This window comes from Sminthopsis crassicaudata, chromosome 2 (assembly GCF_048593235.1).
Source record: "Sminthopsis crassicaudata isolate SCR6 chromosome 2, ASM4859323v1, whole genome shotgun sequence".
Taxonomy (NCBI): domain Eukaryota; kingdom Metazoa; phylum Chordata; class Mammalia; order Dasyuromorphia; family Dasyuridae; genus Sminthopsis; species Sminthopsis crassicaudata.
In genome coordinates, this window is record NC_133618.1 from 308,706,527 (window position 1) to 308,727,083 (window position 20,557).

The window sequence follows — 20,557 nt, forward strand, 5'->3', positions numbered from 1 at the left end:
TCAGATTATTTTTATTTTTGATGATGCCCAGAGGGACCTTTGGATAAATAATATCACTAACCAAAGCAAACTTTAAAGGTAGCACCAATTAGCTTTCACCACTTTATTTCAAAGGACAGTATTAGAAATTAGATATTTCTGAAACACGTTGAATTTAATACAAAACAATAGGGCACTCATTGTTTGCTTTGTCTTATACTATTTTATCATGGGTCTTATAATACACAAATTATAAAATACACAGATGCTATACTAAGGCACATTGCTTACAATTTATAACCCAACATATACAGTTCTTATTTTGTACTGTACTAGTTTTTTCCCCATAAGAGGTATAATTTACAGCTGAAAAGTACTTTTAAGATGACCAAATCTAATATTTCTACATCTTTTCAAAGATGTAGAAATTGAGGCTGGAGCATTAAGTGACTTGTCCATGGCTATACGAGTAGTAAGTGACACAGTTAAAATTTGAACCCAGATCCTCTAACTCCAAAGCTAGCACTCAATACTACATTATAGTGCTATTTTCACTCTTGGTTAGAGTCCAGATTTTTCTGGCTATAACTTTTGAATTGTCTTTTGGAGAGGGTGTGAATGTATACACTTAAGTAGGTGTCTTTAGGTATAAAAGTAACATTAATTTTTTTTAAAAAGCATTCTGGAAGTAAGAAAATCCTTTAGAATTTGCCAAAACAATCTGTTCAATTTCTACTGCTTAAAAAGCAAGAATTAAAGATTTGACGTTTGAGAGTTAAAAACAGATTTTTTCAATACCATTTCCAGATATTTAAGATTGCTTCTGGCTACTGAGGCTTCTGGGCCCATTCAGCATGGAAAGCATTTCCCATTTGTTGTTCTCAGTCCAACTTTCCTCATTTGTGGGAGAAATCTACATTTGCATATATAAGGGAAGATCTGCTCCTTGTAGCCTGCAGAAATTCTATCCATTTACATTTTACTCAAACTTGTTGACTAATTTACCTTTCCAGGCATTTCCCAGATTTGCCTCGAAACTCAATTTAGGAGGGAAAGTTATTTAAGTGTTATGAGTAGACTGGGGCTAACTATACAGTCTGGACCTCAATTTGCTCCATTCCTCTGGCTCTCACTGACATCCATCCCCTCCAGATGACACATGCTCCCTGGGCTCCTTTTCCAGCCCTGACTGTATTTTAACTCATTCCCCTAAAACTGGTAGAGAAGCTGGAATACTCGATCTCCCATTGTCGATTATATTCTTTCACTACCACTATCACTCTCTTTAGTACTTCAATCCATATCTGCCACTGAATCAAAATCCTGGTGGCTGTTGACTAGCAACTTCCAGGACCCTTTTCTTCTTTTATCAATGAATTCACTGGCTGCTTACAGTTTCACTTCAATTCCTGCCCTCATACTAGAGAATTTCAACATACATATTGATATTCCCTCACGTAGCCTAAATTCTTATTCCTTAACTTTCTCATGTCTCGTTCCTTCACCCCACCTCAGCCACATATAGATCTAAGATCTTACCATCACTCACAAATGGATACTTCTATGATTGTGAACTCGGAAGTTCCTTTATCTGGTCAAAATTTATTAAATTCTCTCTCTTTCTCGCTCCCTTGCAACCTCTTCCTGCTATGAACACCTTAATCTTAATTTCTGGACCCTTTGGTTCTTTCCCAAGATATCTCTGCTCTAGTTACACTGTGCCATCCCTTTGGTAAACAAGTTTAGCTCTGCGTTATTCTCTTGAATGCTATATTCTCATCAATGTATTGCTGTTCTTTGCCCTGATAAACCTTAACCATGAATCACTCTCATTATCTGGTGCTTTTGTTTCATCCAATTCATCCAAACACATGTGCTATTGAATGAACCTGTAGAAAATCATGAAATTGTTCTGAGTCTACTACAAATTTATGTCATATAATCTCAACTGGAATCTCACTACTTCAAGGCAATAATTTTGTAGCCCTTCTATGGTTTGCAGGCTGGGTCTTCCCCACTCTTGTATTAAACTATGAGATCCTTGAGAATACAGAAGAGAACAGAAATTGTCCCAGATGCCAAGATGAATCAGCAGTAGAGGCAATTAAATGGAATTACCAATTTTTGGGGTTGGAAAGGTCCAACACACACCTGAACAAGCATTTCTAAAACATGGAAAAATTAGAATCTCACCTTTGCCTAAGGTAATAGAGGGATAGAGAAATCCACTATCACTCAAGGCAACCAATTTCATTTTGAGAGAGCTGTAATTGTTAGGAAAAAAATTTTTTTCCTTAGTCTAAACCTAAATTTATTTCTCTTCAACTCTTTCCCATTCCTTTGAGTTCTACCTAGTAGGAACAAGTAAGAGATTAGACAAGTCTAATCTCTCTTCTACTACATGGCTCTTCAAAGATAGGAAGACATTTGGTATAGTTCCCCCCATTCCTACCAAATCTTCTCTTCTTCAAGATAACCATGCTCAAAAACTCAACCTTCTCAAAATACCTTGCCTCCAGTTATCTGGAGTACAATGAAAAAAAGTTACATAAATATTCCCTGCCTATAGGAGGGCTTATTGACTTTTGGCCTTCTTTCTTATCATTGAGTCTGACTGATATAACCAAAGAAATGTGTGTCTGAATCCATTCTCAAATTACATTGCCACTTAGAAAGAAACATAGACGACTTTCCATTCTTAAAATTGGGTTTGCAACCAGTCAGGAGGATAGGCCTTTTGAGCTGACTATATTTCTGTAACTCATCTGAAGAGAAAACAAAAACAAACAAACAAACAAACAAAAAAAAGACTATGTTTCTCTCAGTTTTAGGCATCAAAGACTATAATAAATATCTCAAATCAAATCTAGTCTATCTTATTGTCTCTAATAATGTCATATTTTAAAGGATATTCCATCATTATTTATATGGCTTCAATCCAGAAGTTCAGACACAACCCAACTGACAAATATGACTATAGTTTAAGGAAAAAAAATTGGGAAGAAGTGTGGGGGAAAGACCATATTTCTCATAGCCCAGATAACTTAATAGAGAATTAAGGGGGAATGGGACAAGTGGAATAGGACCAAAAATTTTAAGTGTAATTTAGGTACTCTTGGGTTTTCTGAAAATGAGCAACACCTGAATTCCACCTATTCCTAGAATTTCTTCAAGGTTTTTGAAATTACATTGTAGGACATTCCTGAGAATTCATCCAAACATATTGCAAAAGAAAACTGGGAGCTGGGAATTGTAAGAGAGAATAGAGAAATACATATAAGTTAAGAAATCTTGATTCAATACTCAGATGGGAAATAATTATTATTCATATATTGGAACTTATGGCCCTCCCAAATAAACAACTGAATTCATTGATCCAGCTCTAGGTTTCCTCCCATGAAATATGACCTCATTTTAAAAGTTCTTTTCCCCATGTATAGAGTTCTGAGAAAACTAACAAACTCTCTGCTCATTGTCTCTCTGTGTGTGTTTCTGTTTTTTTCTCTGTCTATCTATCTGTCTCTTTCTCTTTTTTAGACATACACATTTATTTACCACTGATTATACAAAGGTTCAGTGCTGAGTATATAAATAAATAGATGGGAAAAAAAGAAAAGAAAAAGAAATAACATCTATCCTAAAGGAAATTTTCTCTTCCATATATATAACTACCAATTCTGATTCGGGTCAAATACCACAAAATGTATTAGGAACTAACAGCAAGCACACAAAAAAAAGCAAACTTTTTTTTTTAACAGAAATTTATTTAAGTGAAATTTGAGGAGAATAAGTGAATAAATGAGGATTTAATATTGAGTGCTTACTATGTGTAGCAAACATTGGGCTAACTATCTGGGGACCTGGAGTTGACTTTTGCTGTCAAAGAACTCACACACTACTTGTAGAAATAATACAAAAGAAGTCCAAAAAGACAGATGGCAAGACTCAGATGTCTTGAAACTGAAGCAAAAGACTGGAAGTCAAGGAAAGAGAGATCTCAAGGCCCAAAATACATGAAATTCATGGCTGAGAGACCCAGCAACTCTACAGTGAGTGAGAGATAGAAGTCCCTGGACAGTATTGCTTGGGAAAAATGCCTGAGGAAAGAAGAGGATAAGAGTAGGATATGAAGGGGTTGTTTGAGTGGATAGTCAACATAGCCAACTGATGGCTTCTTCTTCCAGCTAATTATCCTCAGAAACTTGGTGCTGACCAGAGCTATTCCTGTGTGCTAAAGGAATAGTGTTTGTAAATTTCAATGCCCTGGGACAAAATTCCAATTCCCTCACTGCTTAGGGCTTTGATCTCTTCATATAGAAAGGAAAAAGACTTTTTGACATTTTAAAACTCACAGGAGAGAAGGCAATTACTTGTGAGTAGGTCTCTAGGAGTTAAGACAACAGATTTGAGGTGAGTAAGAGACCTCTTTCCTGGTATGACCACAACAGAACCTCCTACTGTCTTCAGTTGACTGTAGTAGAGGTCTCCCATTTACTTGAGCAACTATCTTGTTTGGATGAAAACTCCTTCAAATAATTCATAATGAAGTGGACAAAATTATCTTGCTTGACACTTTCAACTGTCATGCTTCAAAAAGCAAACTCCAAAATGCTGTTAAATAAATACAGTGAGCTTATCTTTTGCTTTCCTCCAGAAAATTCTCTATCTCTAGAAAACTATTATTTCACCTGAAGATAAAGCAACAGTTTTGAAAAACCAAGTACAATCCTGAATGCATTCATAAGTCTGCTGGTTTGCCCGGGTAAATTATTCCAGTACCTATAATCCACTTTTTATTTAGTCATTGAAGATGATCCCCTCTTATCTTTCAAGATGGGAGATATATGGTTTTATTACAACTTCCAATGGTGTGTTAGATAAAGAAAGAGAGGAAAAGATAAGAAGAGACAGAGAGAGAAAGAAAAAGAAAGAAATGGAGAAGAGATAGAGAAAGAAAAGTAGACAGAAAAAATACCAAAATATGTATGCTACCTTTCATAATCAATTGCGATAACTGCCACAGATATGGATAAAGATATTGATGTATAACTAATAGTCTTTTCCACAAGATCAGTAATATAATAACTAAAGACATTTGTAGTCTCCAATGCTCTTTCCCTGAGCCAGGAAAAGAGAATGATAATAAAAAAAGAATATAGTCAGTTCTTGCTTTAATCACAGTCAGCTGAGTGGCTAAAAATGTAGGACAGGGTTTATTTAACTCAAAGATTCACTAATGGTTGCAATTCTTTCACTGAGGACAACATTAAAAAACATGACTTTTGAAGACAAATTTGTTTGAAGGGATGATGTTTTGATCAATTTGTATCTCATGTTAGGAAAAAAAGAAATCCCAATGTGGTCACTTTTCTATGTGAATATGGTGTCTTACTTTTCTATGTGTGAAAAAGACCAAAAAATTGGAAGCATTTAGATCAATTCCCCAACCCTATTGAAATATTTACATATATATATATTATATACATATAATATATATATATTAGTAAATCCTATCATAAACCACATCAAGAAGTTGATTTTGTTGTATTTACTTCGAACATATTTATATTTGTATATGCACGTTCAATTTTCTTCTGTAGAAAAATAAGTTCCTTGTGAGGTTAGGAATGACTGATAGTCATACAGATAATTTGCAGCAGTTAAACAGATAAAAAGGGAAACTTTGCATGAGTGTTTTAAGTCAAAGAGACTTAAGTACCAATATGAAAGTAACCATTTCTGGAAGGTGTCATTTTGAATGGTATGGTGAAGCAGTTTCTGCCACAGATGTTTTCTGACATCTAACATGCAGACATGATAATCCAGATAAATTAAAAAAAAAATTGTTTCCCAATAGCACTATTACTTTACACTTCAAAACAGGGAACAAAAGTAATCATCTAAAATAGTCTATCTTGAATGGGGAATAGAAATCACTAAGTACATTTTTATATTATTCATATCCCCCAGAATACTTTTTAGAAATCTCTCAAATGAATTAAGAGAAAATGGCATTCTCTTTCAAAGGTCCACATGTTTAAACGGTCTGCCTGAGTAAATGACTTCTATGAGACAATAGACATTAAATTAAAAGCCCAAGGCACCTTCTTTTCCAATAAGGCTGGTTTTCATCTATAGGGAAGCAGCCAGATGTTTGATAGCTGCTACTTGAAGAACCATTAAGCATTTCAAGATGTTGACCCATTTGTTTATAGAAAGTAACTATATATAAGATGCTGTCAAACCTCTTTTGTCATCAAAAAACCGATTCCCTCCATGCCCTTGATGCCCCTTTAAACATTTATTTATTTATTTGTTTGTTTGTTTGTTTGTTTGTTTGTTTGTTTATTTATTTATTCTTAATCTTCTAATTCTCATTTTCCTTTCTGGAAAGCAAATTACTCACACATCTCCACCCACCACAGTTCCTGTTGACCAAGAGGTGTGACTGCATGGAAACCTCCAAAGAAAAGATACTAAGGAATTATACAAAGGTATCTTTCAGTCCAAAGTGGTAATGGGAACAAGAACCTTCTCTACCTTGCAGGTCAGCTTTGGTCAACGCAACTTTGTTAGCAAAAGAACAGAAAAAAAAAAAAAAAAAAAAAAGCGAAAACAATAACCAGAGGTTAGTAAGAGGCAGATTAAACCAGGATAACATTACAGAAAATGAAAAGCAGTCAGCATAACAAACATAGCCAGTTCATACAATTGATAAGCACACAGGTAGTACACAAGTGGAGCAAAGATAGCATGGACCAATGAACTCAAAGACAAAAAGATGGATTGGGGTATGGTAAAAGCCAAGATGGTATCTAACAGCCAAGCAAGGAGCAGTACAAAACCAAATCTAGCAAAGCACAAGCAATGGGCAACAAGAGGCTTTTCACATTCACAAAGACAACTCCAAAACAGAAAATTAAGAGCAAATGGTTTTCAGGGAATCTGGCTAAGCAAAGAGAAATAAGACAAGGAGAATTTCACGGCAGGGGCAGAGTGAGAGATATGTATAAGACTCAATACATACAAAAAATCTGAACATTGAAAAGTTAAACATGAAGCATCCACTCAAGTAATACTCCTTAGTCCCTTCCAAAGTGATACCAAGGGAGCTTGTACTCAATCATCAAGCTTATGTGGCCATTGACATAAAGGATTTGGAGACAATAAAGAGATCTAGGTTTTTTCTTCAGGGTTATTTTAAACACAAATAAGATTGCTACTGCAAAACTTCAAGCCCACAGCCAAAAAGCCTCTTTATTTGATATTATTTAGTCTTGATAATTTCTATTTCAACTTCCTCTACTTTCTTCCCCCTCTCCCCTATCTACCAAGCACCACCAATGCCTATATATTATTATTTAAAGAATTTCTGTCTGCAACTATGGGAAAACATTTATTATTCACTCAGTCTTTGGTCTTTCTAGAACACCTACAAGGAAGTCTATAATCCCTCAGGAAAACAGTCAGTAAAAACATGAAATAAAAATCCAAACTGGATAATTAATGTGTGGGATATTGAAAGGAGAAGACATGTAGTTGATGTCATGTATCCGTTCTAATTAAAAAGAACCATATACCAAAGAAAACTTGATTTTTTTCTATAAGACATCATGCTTTACAGTGACATTCTCTTTATTTTCTTTAGTGAATTAGAGATATCAAGGGGAAAACTATCTCTTTTTATTACAAATACTAGAGTCAACAATTTATGATCACAGGATCATAAATCAAGTTTCCAAGAACTAAAAGGGACCTCAGAAGCCATGTAGTCCAAGAACCTCATTCTACAAATGAGGAAACTAAGGCTCTAAGATAGTGCTTATCTAGTGTCACAAAAGTGACAGGAAGTGTTACCAATGATTGCTATAATAATATTTAACCTATCTTGGTGCATTTGCTCTATAGATATGAGCATTAATTTTTGACTTAATATTAAGAGGAGATACAGGATTCGTCTAGAAGCAATGAAACTTTCTCCCTATTCTTTCTCTTGTCCTATAAATTGGTATTATTAAAAGAAATGTGAAGCATTTTCTATGGTTCCTAACAAACTTGTTATCTAAAAACCTTTATTGAGGTCATTTTGCAAGTAACATAATTTGAAAAAAACAAGATGACAGTTATTTCTTTTTAAATTCTCATGTGTGTGTGCATGTGTATGTTCGTGCACGTGCATTGTAAGGATTAAAGGGTAGTTTTCCTTTTCCCTAATACTCTTAGTAATTTTATTTTGCAAATTCACAGAAACACCTGGGAACTCTTACTGGGGCTTGTTCAAAATGGTACATAGTTCCAAAGAGATCAATTTATGGCTTAATTCACTTTTCAGGCATTCTGCTCCTGGCCACTTAAACTAATTACCCTAGTCATTTATGTATAATAAACAAGGACCTTCTTCCCTTAGAGCTCATCTTCCATTTCAACCCACCTAGCGTGGAGGTTATAATACTTAACATGTAGCCATCATAATTATCTCCATGGCAATAGAGTGCAGTGTTATTAGACCCACAAGGCTTGTCATGGAGTTGATCCATCAAGTTATCATATCCAGCTTTGAACAATCACCCATACTCAAAAGGAAGGTCAGAACCCATCATAATTAATTTCATGAATCAGACCAAACTGCATGCCAAATTGTATGGTTGGATTCAGGAAGAATCTTTCCTATTGATATAGGTCATTTCATTCTCTGAATTCTCAATTATGTTGTATATTAAATATATATATGGATATATTCATATTTCCATATATATGTATATATATATTCTCGATGGTACCCAATTACTTTTGATATTTACATAAAGGTTTTTATTTAGAATTCACATACAATTTCAAACACTTTCAAATAGGAAATTAAGGTTTTATTTATTTGTATTCAGTCTATATGTTTCAATATTCTAATTATTTTTAAACTATTGAATTTGCATGGCTCATAATCTTAAGTATCAATGATGGTAATTTGTATTTTATAGTGACTTGTACTTTAATAATAATTTTAAACCTATTATCTTCTTTGATTCAATTATCTATTTTAGACCAGCATCACTATAGGTATTTATCATTAGAAATCTAATCTTGTTTATATGAATCAATACTTTAAGTTAGTTATTGAATTATAAATGCTGGCTCTCTCTGGATTATAGGCAGAGTTCACAATAAAATTATCCTTTTTGAGATGAAAACAGTGTGAAAGGAGACACAGAGAAGAACATTTCTTTTTTTTTTTAAAAGAGAGGGATATCAAACAATGCAAAAAATACTTAAATTATAATCCTCTCCACCTTATCCATGCCATCTCTCTGCCATAGTAGTAAAAAGAATTTAAAAAGGAAAAAACAGAATGGGATGAAAGGATGCTCTAACTTTTTATTTGAAGAATAGAGGAAATTGACTCTTAAGAGATAGGAAATGGCTTCTACAACCACAAACCAGATTGGGTGGACAGAAAGCCTTTTAGAGTGTACTTGATGGACATGAGTGAGCATCCAGTGAACATAAAGGGAATGTGGGAAGGGAATTGATTACTAAAGAGGAAATGGAATGATACATTTCAATAAGGTAAATTAAAGGCCCACAAGAAAATACTCCTAACACAAATAAGGGAACATGAAACTGAACCATTCTAAATGAAAGAATTCTGAGATCTTGATAATTGATGGAAACTCACTCACTTTGTCTTGCAAGCCTTTGCTTTCAGACATCCAGAGAGTAATGAAATCTGTTAGAACAGTATTTTGAAAACTGTTCTGAGAAAACCCAGGGAATCTATGAAATACCCCAAGGAATCCCAAAAGAAAAAAAAAAACTTATAGTGGAATATAAGCACTCAAAAAAGATACTTCATTTTGGTTTCTTTCAGTTTTGTAAAATATATGAGTTTAGCCAGTGCAGAAAAATACCAGAGAATGACCAACATTAAACATATAGCCAAAAATAATGCTCTTTTTGTCTAGTATCATCTAGAAATGTTGAATTGGTTGAACATTTCTAATAAAGTATAACATGAAATAATTATGTTGTCTGCCTGGAAAGAGAGTTTGGCTCAAACTTAAGTTGGTTTTGCCATCCCAAAAGATTCAAGAAACAGTATGGTACTCTTAAGAATTAAAAGTGTTCAACACAGCTGTTAAAAATAAAATTGTTACTGACAATTAGGCATCCCTCAGGAAAGCTACAAGATGGATCACTTTTGAAAAGCAGAAGCATGAGATCTATGTTGTATGCTCCTTTGCAATGTCACTGGCTCATGGTGTTTTGACTGCCCCCTTTCCAATTTGTACTGAATAATCCATTGTTAGTCTAAAGTTCTTGTTCTTCTTTAAGTCATTCTGGAATTGAAGCTAGAAGTAATGAGTACTGTGATGCTGATGCCCAGGGATGCTCCTTTGTAGGCAAGTATGAAATACTATAGAAAGCATCTGTTCATTGTACAAAAATTGTAAAATTTTTGTCATGTCATGAAATAAAGCCAACCACTGGCATGAAAATGTTGATGATGATGAGACTTGAGAGATTGAAAAAAAAAGACAGGAGGGGGTGCAGGAGGAGAGAGAGGGAACAGAAGAAGGAGGCATTGGCAGAGGCAGCAGGTAGGCTGATGCTTGGGACCAGAATGCAACTGAAATACAGGGTACCTTCACATCCACGTTCGATCTGGCCACTCTTATGAAGAGCATCATTGATCAGATCTGGTAGGCGCCCATTCAAGTCCACAGATGCTAGGCAGCCCTGGAAACCATCCCGGGAGGCTACAAGCTTTGGGAGGTTGCTATACATGCCTTGGGCAAGGCCGGCCATGTAGAGGTCACCTGAAAAAAAAAGTGGGTGTGGGGAGATGAGGTATATGAATCCAGGTGTTTAATCTTTGAACTTTGAACTAATTATCAGAGATTTAATATAGCTGCAAAAAAGTGTTTCAAGTAAATATATACATAATTCTATTGCAATCCCTAAATTATGAGTCATAGAATTTCTTTTATTAAAAAATAACCACTCCAGCCCTCCACATTGAAAGATGCTGAAGGATTTACAGAACATATATCCTTACATAGCCACAAATATGCAAGCAAATTTTTTGGAGAACAGAAAGAATTGAACTTTGGAGTAATAATTCAACATAGCTGCATCCATCTTAACTTGATGAATTTACCTCACTTCTGTTCAGCTTTCCTTTGAAAATAGGGAAAATTAAAAACTAAAAAAAGCTAAGAAAGCCAAGATTTCTTAAAGAACTCACCTTTCAGATCCAGATTTTTGGCACCATTGATAACCTGAGTGACCATTTTGGTATCCACCTTCAGGCTGTGAGTATTACTGTTATCCCGGGTGATGACAACATTATGCCATTGATTATCATTCAGTGGTCGATCACTATTGCCCTTGATGACATTGGGACCATTTCCAAGGTCAAATACATAGTGTATATAGCTGTGAAGAGCAAAATATCCCTTGATAAAATGGTTATGGTCAGAGTAGTTTTGTATACATAAATATATCCACACAAACATGCATATGCTTATCATAGTAGAAATGACATTGTCTTATTTTGAATTTCTCTAATCAATAGTGATTTAGAAATTTTTTTATATGACTATATAAATGTTTTTAATTTATTCATCTGAAAATTGTCCCTATTCTTTGATGATTTATCAATAGGGGAATGATTTATATATTATACATTTGAATAAGTTCATTCAAATATATATATATATATCTATATAATATAATATAATATAAACTTTCTACTTCCCCTCTAATCTTGGCTGTATTTGTTTTATTTGTGCAAAACCTTTTTTTATTTAATATAATTGAAATTATCCATTTCACATTTCATAATGTTATTTAGTTCTTCTTTGGTCATAAATTCCTCCCTTCTCTAGAGATCTAATAGGTAGGTTATCCCTTGCACTCCTAATCTGCTTGTATGTAATGTATGCTTGTAACTTTTTATGGCTAAATCATGAAGCCATTTTGATCTTATCTTGGTATAAAATGCCTAGTTTCTGCCTTACAATTTTCCAATTCTCCCAGCAACATTTGTCAAATAGTGAGTTCTTATCCCAGAAAGTGGAGTCTTTGGGTTTATCAAACATTAAATTACTATGGTTTTGTGAACCTAACCTATTCCACTAATCCACTTAGCCGGTACCAAGTAATTTTGATTCTGCCCCTTTATAATATAGTTTTGGGTCTGGTACAGCTAAGCCACCTTCCTTTGCATGTTTTTCATTAATTTCCCTTGATATTCTTGACCTTTTGTTCTCCCAAATGAATTTCATTATTTTTTCTAGCTCTATAAAGTAATTTTGGCAGTTTGATGGGTATGAAACTGAATAAATAGATTAATTTAGATAGAATTGTCATTTTATTATATTAGTTTGACCTGCTCACGAGCACGTAATATTTATCCAATTGTTTGAAATTGACTTTATTTGTATGAAAAAGTGTTTTGCAATGTGTTCACATAGGGTTATTTTTTTTGGTAGATTCCCAAATATTTTATATTGCCTATAGTTATTATAAGTGGGATTTCCTTTTCTATATTGCTTCTGAGTTTTGTTGGAAGCATATAGAAATATCAATGATTTTTGCAGGTTTATTTTATTGCATGCAACTTTATTAAAGTTGTTCATTGTTTCAAGTAGTTTTCAGTTAATTCTCTAGGATTCTCTAAATATACCATCATATCATCTACAAAGAATGGTAGTTTGTTTCCTTATCATTAACTCCAATTCCTTCAATTTATTTTTCTTCTCTTATTGCTAAAGCTAACATTTATAGTACAATATTAAATAATAGAGCCAGAGGTTATTTCTTAACTTTCTACAATGGGATAACTAATATATTATATAAGATACTAAGCAATAGTTCTGTCCCCAGGAGAAAGTCTTTCAATATATCATTTTGCAAATTAATTGTTTGATCTCATGTAATTTATATTAACACTTATTCACTTAAAGTCTTTCACTTCTAAAATACTTTACAGGCATACTAGAGTTCAAAAAATTAAAGTATACAATACTTGGTACAATAATTAGAATGCTAGACTTGGAGTCAATCTGAGTTCAAATCTTTCCCTAGACATTTACTAGCTGAGAGTACGTAAGCAGATTACTTAAAAAATTGTCTACTGCATTTTCCTCATTTTCCTGTCAAATGGGGATAAAATAGCTCCTGGTCCTATGGCTGCCTATGAGGATTAAATAGTAAAGCAAGTGCTTTGCAAACCTTACAGAGTTATATAAATGTTATTTATTATTATTGTTATTATTTTACAAAGTCATCATGAAAAAATTGATAGGGGTTGTGCTCTACTGGTATAGTCCTGAATAACACTGGGTCACCTCCTCATGACCAAAGTTAGATTTTTACGGAAGTGTTCATTTGGGATTTCAAATTCTTGCTTTTCACTGCTTTCAAGTTCCCTTGTACAGATTCTCAATTATTCTTAATAACCACCAAGATGGGACCCCTCAACTTATTGATGGCTATATTCCAAAAGTATATTGGTTGGAGGCGAGGATGTATTTTATTCATAGAAGCAATACACATACACATTGTACATATAACAGCTCCTAAATGACCTACAAATGCCTCTATATTCTACAATATATTTGGCATAGCAAAAATATCATGGAACCCAAACATCATATGTAACTATTTTTGTGGCCAAGGTATTCTTGGGTCCCAAAATGAGATGCTTCTCCCTACTCTTGTAGTGGAATGGGTGATTCTCTCTTCCCCATCCTATCAATGTGAAAAGCAGATGAAATGGAATCTTCCTATCCTAATTCCAAATCATTGATGGTGTCTTTATAGTCTCAAATGGGATTACAATAGGACAAGATTAAGAGTGGAGAAATTGGTGGTGGGTGGGAAAGACCTTGAATTTTTGCCTAAGAAGCATGAGGAATGAGACCATGAGACTTAATGCTAAGTATTGGATTTACTCCATATTATTCCCCCTTATTTTTCTCCCTAGTCCCCAAGGCTTGCCTGCCTAGTTCCCTAGCTACTACAAGTATTAACAGGTTTCTATCTATATCTCAGACAATTATTCAGGAGTGATTGTTCATATGTAAAAAAGGAAAAAAATGGAGATGGATTTGATTTTACTTCTTGCCTCATTTACTAGTGCATTCAAGATACTAGAATAGAGAAATGCAAAAGTAAACGTTTTAATGTGGTTTCTAGAGAAGTATTATGTTACAAAATAAGAAATTGCCTATATTATGTCAATGATAAACTTGGGAAATATACAAATAAATTTCCCATTTTATCAATCTCTAAAAATATATTTATTTAAATAATAAATAATACAATAATGAATAAAATAATATAAATAACAAATAAATATTAAAATTAAAAATATACACTAAAAAGTAATCACAGATAGATTTCATGAGAGTGAATAAGCTTTTAGCAGTCTGACACATAGTTGATACTTAATAGATTCATTGACTGATAAAACGAGAGTGATGAAATTAATTAGCAAAGTAGATGTTTTTAATACTCATTTTAGTTCAGTGCTTTCTACTTAAAGTAGGAAATATAAGGGGAATGACCACTTACCCTTTGACTAATTCGACTGCAATAAAATCATTGCCATCCCCACTGTTGAAGAGAATAAAACCATCAGCTGAGGTGGTCTTAAACTGGAAGAAAAGGTGCATGGAGGTGTAAGCCTGAAGAGTGGCCAGACTCAGATAGCTGCTCTTGGTCTTGAAGGTGACAGGATCGGCGATAATATTTCTCAAACCAAAACGGGCTTTTAGCTCACAGAAGTCAATGTCACCATTCTTACACAAGTCAATGTAGAGAAGGCCATTAAACATGAGGCTCTGCAGGTGCCCGATGAAACTGGAAGGGATAACTGAGATATAGCGCTTCTCCGTCATGATTCCTGTTTCAATATTATGGAACTCTAAGCGGGTATGGTCCCCCACCATTGTACCTGCATGAATAATTATACAGTATGAAAAAAAAGGTCAGAGAGATGCAATTAGCATGGAGTCAGATCAAGACTGAAGGGAAAAAAAACACCAAACAACTGAACAACAACAGTGAAAAGAAATAAGCTTTTTCCTGAAATATGTTGACAAGTGTGTTTCAAATATCGAACGATAGAAAAGAAATTTAAGATTAGGGCTAACTTGAAAATCAAGCATGTCCTGCCTCTGTAAAATAGTTAGGTTTTTCTAATATAAATTACATAAAAGCCAGTCTTTGGTCATCTTCAACTTAACAAAGTTTCAAGGATACTTCATACCTTTAATATCCTATAACACTTAGTACTTAGAAGGAGCAATACATGGAATCTGGAAATGGAATCTGATGCAGGCACAATTTTTTTCCTCTGTGGCAGAATGTATATAGCAACATGTAGAATTTTAACAGCAAAGTCAACATAGAATATGTGAGAGTGAGACCCAACTCTCACACATTTTAATAAGGAATTCTCTAATCTAACATACCATATTATAACAGCACAGAAAACAAATTCTAGAAATTCGCCAAAATAATTTTCACAATACTTGGCATTTAATTATTTTTTTCTTTTTTTTTTCTTTTGGCACATGAACTCAGCATTATTCACAAGTACTCTGTAAACTTGAAAGTGATACATATGTGTGATTTATAATCATCGAGCAAAAAACAACACAAAACAAAAACTATGTTTGCAAGTTTTTGAGTGGTTGTTTGGATGAATAATGCAAATAATATTGATGACTCCATAGGGTAATAAAGCAATTATGCTTGTGAAGTTCCTTAAAGCTTTGAAAAAAGCCACTGCACCAATTTTCTAATAATAGAGTTCTAAGAATAAAGTAACTAAATATATTTTCTTGATATTCAGATGTTTCTTATTTGAGAATTGCAATGAAATAGTGGAAAGATCCTCAATTTCATTTTAAAGGTTTGGGCTTAAATCTGACCTAATCTATAAAATGGAACTAACAATCCTCATGCATTCTACTTTACAAGTTTACCAGTTGAAACAATACTGTAAATAGCAATGCACTATAGGACTACTGCTGATGAGGATGATAATGATGGTGGTGGTGGTGGTGGTGGTGGTAGTGGTAGTGGCTGATGATGATGATATGAGAGGCATCAGGAGGTAAAAAAGAATGAACTAGTCTTGAAACTCAGAAGACTCATATTTAAGTCTCACATTTGACACATTCTCTGCATTTAATAATGGACAAATAACTTCTCTGAGCTTTACGGGTTCTCTAAGACTCTAAATTGCAGGGAAGTTGCAGTTGTATATAGAATTCACTCATTTGGGAGTTCATTACACCAATGAAATGGCAGGTCTAGTTTCTCATACATTATTATTATATTTTAGCTATATTCTAGAGTTTTTGCATAGTATTTCTAGCCTTTTTCTAAGAACATGATCACCTGATGGTCAGAGAAGACTGAATAGAAAGGAAAATGATAAGAAATGAAACTGAAGAGTAAGAAAGTCTCATGAAAGAGGATGTTAAGAATATGAGGATTGTGAAGTAGTTGGAAATTGAGTTTGAGGACTGGAAATTTGAGAGGACTCAAGAATAAAAAGAGATACTTGAGAGAAAAGTCTTGAGCTAAAAAAAATTGAGTTGTAGGACAAGGAAGGAGATGGTAAAGCAAGTGAAAAGAATTTAGGTGCACCTGCCAAATTGCTAATGAGCTTAAAAGAAAAATGAAAACTCCAGAGTTAAGGATCCACATGAGCATTAGATGTGATAATTATAACAGATGAGAGAGAGAAGGCATAACTACTCAAAGCTCATTTTCCTCTGCTTCTCTGCTAAGGAAAATGATATCTCAATCAGAAAGAAATGAATAAAAATGGCAGATGGTGACTTGAAATACACAAAAAGTGGGATGATAGCAAAAGAGCATCATGTTGCTCTTGAAAAGTTGGGGGTAACTAAACCCAGATGAAGTACAAGACCTAGCAGATGTGGCTGTAAAACTACTATTTATGATATCTAGAAGAGTCTAAAGAATGAGATTGTTGCTGCAAGTTCACAATAATGTGAATGTTCCAATTGTCTGAGAAAGGAAATGAGTAAAATCCAAATCATAACCCAGTGAGCTTGACTTTGATTTCTAGAAAAATTCTAGAATGTTTTATTACAGGGATACATTTAGAAAAGGAATCAATGATCACAAAGAGTTTGGACATGTCTGGCCAATCTCATTTCCTCTTATGATGAATTTACTGGAAGATTAAAGGAATGCTATACATGCAGGTTTTAGAGATTTTAATTAAACTTTGACTGTTTCTCATGTTTAAGACAGAGAAATGTGGGTTAGATTATTCAGTAGTATAGTTTGACAAATTCAGAGTTATCCAAATGACTGGGACCCAAAGATTAATGGAATGATGTCAAATCTAAAATCTCTATCAAAGTACTCTAAGAATCTTTATTTGGTTTCATCAGTGACTTGGAAGACATAAAATGAATAATAAATTTGCAAATGACATTACAGAGTCAAAATCTGAAATAATGTGGACAAATTAGCACAGTGAGAGAATCTAAAAATAAGTTTAACAGGAATAAATGTTTAAGTTAAAAACCAACTTCAGATATTCAAGATAGAAGAGACATGGCAAGAAAATATCATGTTTGATAAGATCAAGTGGTGGGAGGTTAGCTGATGGTAAATTCAATATAAGTCTATAGTATCACATGAAAGTCAGAAACTCCAATATAACCGTTGGCTTTGATAATAGAGAATGCCTCCAGGAACAAAAAAGTGACAATACCTTTGTGCTCAGTCCTTGTGCACCACTATTTCTCTACACCTGAAATATTATGTTGATTCTTGTATTGTCTCATTTTAGAAATGGCATTGATGTAATGAAGTGTTCAAAGGAGATTGACCAAGATGGAGAAAGACCTCAAGATCATGTCATGTGACAACTGATTGATGGAACTGGGGATGTTTAATCTGAATAGGAGGAGAGCAGGGAGGTAGAAGTCATGTTATTAAATAAACAAGGGTTATTTAGCGTGGAGAATAGACTACTTTTAAGAGACATGATAGTTTTCAAATATTTAAAGGGTCTTATATGAAAAAGGAAATAAACATTCTACTTATAACCAGCTGGAAAAATTAGGTTCAATGGCAAAGAATTAGAACTAATGATAGTAATTTAAAAAGAATAACAGAAAGAGTAATAATAACTAGCATTTAAGTAGTGATTAAAGTTTACAAAATATTTTACAAATATTACCTCATTTTATCCTCACAAGAATTCTAGGAGGTAGGTGCTATTATTACCTATATTTTACAGATGAGGAAACTGAGGCAGAGATTTAGTGACTTGGCCAAAGTCATATTCTCATTGTCTGGTGCCAGGTTTCAATTTGGACTTTCCTCATTCCAGGTTTAGTTCCCTATCAACTGAGCCTCCTAGCTTTATTACTATATGAAGTAAAAAAAAATGTTAATAAATACAGTTCCATTGGGAATGGACTTTTCAGGGGTTATGAGCACCTGTCAAAGTTTTTAGGCAGAGGTTGAATGACAGCTTTTGGGGGACAATGGAGAGAGGATTAATGATTTATGTAGTATTTGGACAAGATTAACTCTAAGGTCCCTTCAACTCTTAGCTTGATTGATGCTCTGACCTACGAGATGTTGGAAGTCTTAAAGGCTGTGAGTCTGGGAAAGGTAGTTTTATAAAGAAAAATCCTTCAAAAGATTTGCACATTTGAAATAGAAGGAAGCACAGATCTCATATATGAGTCATGGCTAATAATATATTTCAATTTATTTACTTTTGCCATGCCTTATTCCACTGACCTTTGAGTTACAATATTTGTGATTTTAATTCTTCTGAGATCATAGTGTTCTATGATTTATAGCTATATAACATCACAGGGAAAATTCTGGGGTTAAACAGATGCTGAAAGTAGAAATCAGAAAATATTGAGGTAGAGAGAGAAGCTATAATGTGGACCGATGTATTTAAATAAACTATTAATTTTTAAAATATTTTAAGTCTACTATGTGTCAGGCACTGGTCTCCGTGGTGAGGAATATAAATCTAAACACAAGAGTGAGCTAGTCCCTGTCTTCAAGGGACCTCTGTTTAATAACAGAACTGAGTGGAAGGAAAAAAGTTCCAATGTCCCAATGGTAAGTAATTAACATTGAAGATTCTGTTCAAAAAACCAGTCATAACCTGAGCCTGGTTATCAGTCTGAGAGTTCTAGACAGACAAAAGGTGCTTATTATTATTGTTTTTTGTAGACAATAAGCACTATAATTGGGAATCTTATGATTGAAGAAAGAATGTAAGGCAGTCCAAAGCAATGGATAAAGCACTGAGTTTAGAGATGGGAAAACAGTTCACCTCACATCTGCCACATGTTAGCTCAATTACCTAAAGCAAGTCCTTTAATTTATTGGTGACACAGACTTCTCAAGAGCATATAAACTGTTTAGACTGATTTCAGAAAGGCCTGGAGAGACTTACATGAAATGATGCTAAGTGAAGTTAGTGGAATGAAGAGAACATCATACCCAGCAACAACAAGGTTTTGCAAAGGTGAATGTTAAAAATTACTTTTTCATTTATTTTGAAAAATTAAAAACTATTATTATAAAATAAACAAATAAATTTAAAAAGAGTACATAAGCTGAATTGGTAGAGGGGATTTTCTCTCCTGTATTAAAGAAATTACATGTTCACACTTCCTCCAATCTCAGATAGTAAGAGAGAAAGTTAATTTATATATACATATTTAGGTATCCCACTCCAGACATACATTTATCTACATGTACATATCTATATCTATATCTATATCTATATAGTTGTAATATTTCATTTTTTCATAACAGTCCAGAAACTCATCATATCTTAAATCCTAAAATAAAATTACTTTCAAAAATGCTACTATATAACAAATGCAGACTTAATGACAAGGATTTGTTTTCATAGACCCCTGAGTATTGCTCAGCTATAATAAGATGATCAGAGAGCGAAGAAGAGGGAAAAAGAAAATTTGAAATCAAACTAAGAAAGGTTGATCTATACTAGATTTGATAAGTTACAATACATGATGAATTAATCTTATGGTCCTGGGTATCCAGTGGTGGGAATAAATATAAATTTATTATGTTATTTTCTTGAAAATTTCCTTAGTCTGCAGTGATGAACAAAAAATACTTGAATAATTCCATCAAATTAAAACTTAAGGAGGTGAATTGTTGATGGTATCATGAAGAAAACAAGAAGGCATTAAAGGTCTTTGTAGCTGGTTGTAATTTTGCCTAGAACATCTATGATCCCATGTGATTATGTTTAAACTCTCACAGGAAAGATGGAATACTCTAGGAATTCATGATATTTTGGAACAGACTTCCAATATGAGTCAAGTTTGGCAAAGAGATGATAGGTAAAGACCATTTAAACTAGGTGACTATTGAGGAACTATTGAAGTATTCATAAAGCAAACAAATGAGAGGTGTCAATCAAAGATGTCAAAAGGAAGAGAAAGCCTATCTCAAATTAGTCTTGGGAATTCTCGAAGGCTTAGTATTTCTGGCCAATAAATTCAACACAAAA

General features: G+C 33.7%; 1 protein-coding gene across 20 annotated transcripts in view; it reads right to left on the minus strand.

Annotated features, from left to right (window-relative positions):
• Nucleotides 1-20,557, minus strand: part of NRXN3 (neurexin 3) — a 2,041,643-nt gene that overhangs the window by 1,042,593 nt on the left and 978,493 nt on the right. For 12 of the 20 annotated variants that reach the window (XM_074289860.1, XM_074289859.1, XM_074289858.1 and 9 more), the window contains 3 exons: nucleotides 14,554-14,935; nucleotides 11,219-11,409; nucleotides 10,617-10,790 (listed from right to left, as the gene is read on the minus strand). In XM_074289860.1, the coding sequence (XP_074145961.1) occupies nucleotides 10,617-10,790; nucleotides 11,219-11,409; nucleotides 14,554-14,935 (747 nt within the window). Of the gene's footprint in view, nucleotides 1-6,519; nucleotides 6,547-10,616; nucleotides 10,791-11,218; nucleotides 11,410-14,553; nucleotides 14,936-20,557 lie in introns of all 20 variants that reach the window. The other 8 variants (XR_012486454.1, XM_074289857.1, XM_074289856.1 and 5 more) reach the window with 1 other exon arrangement.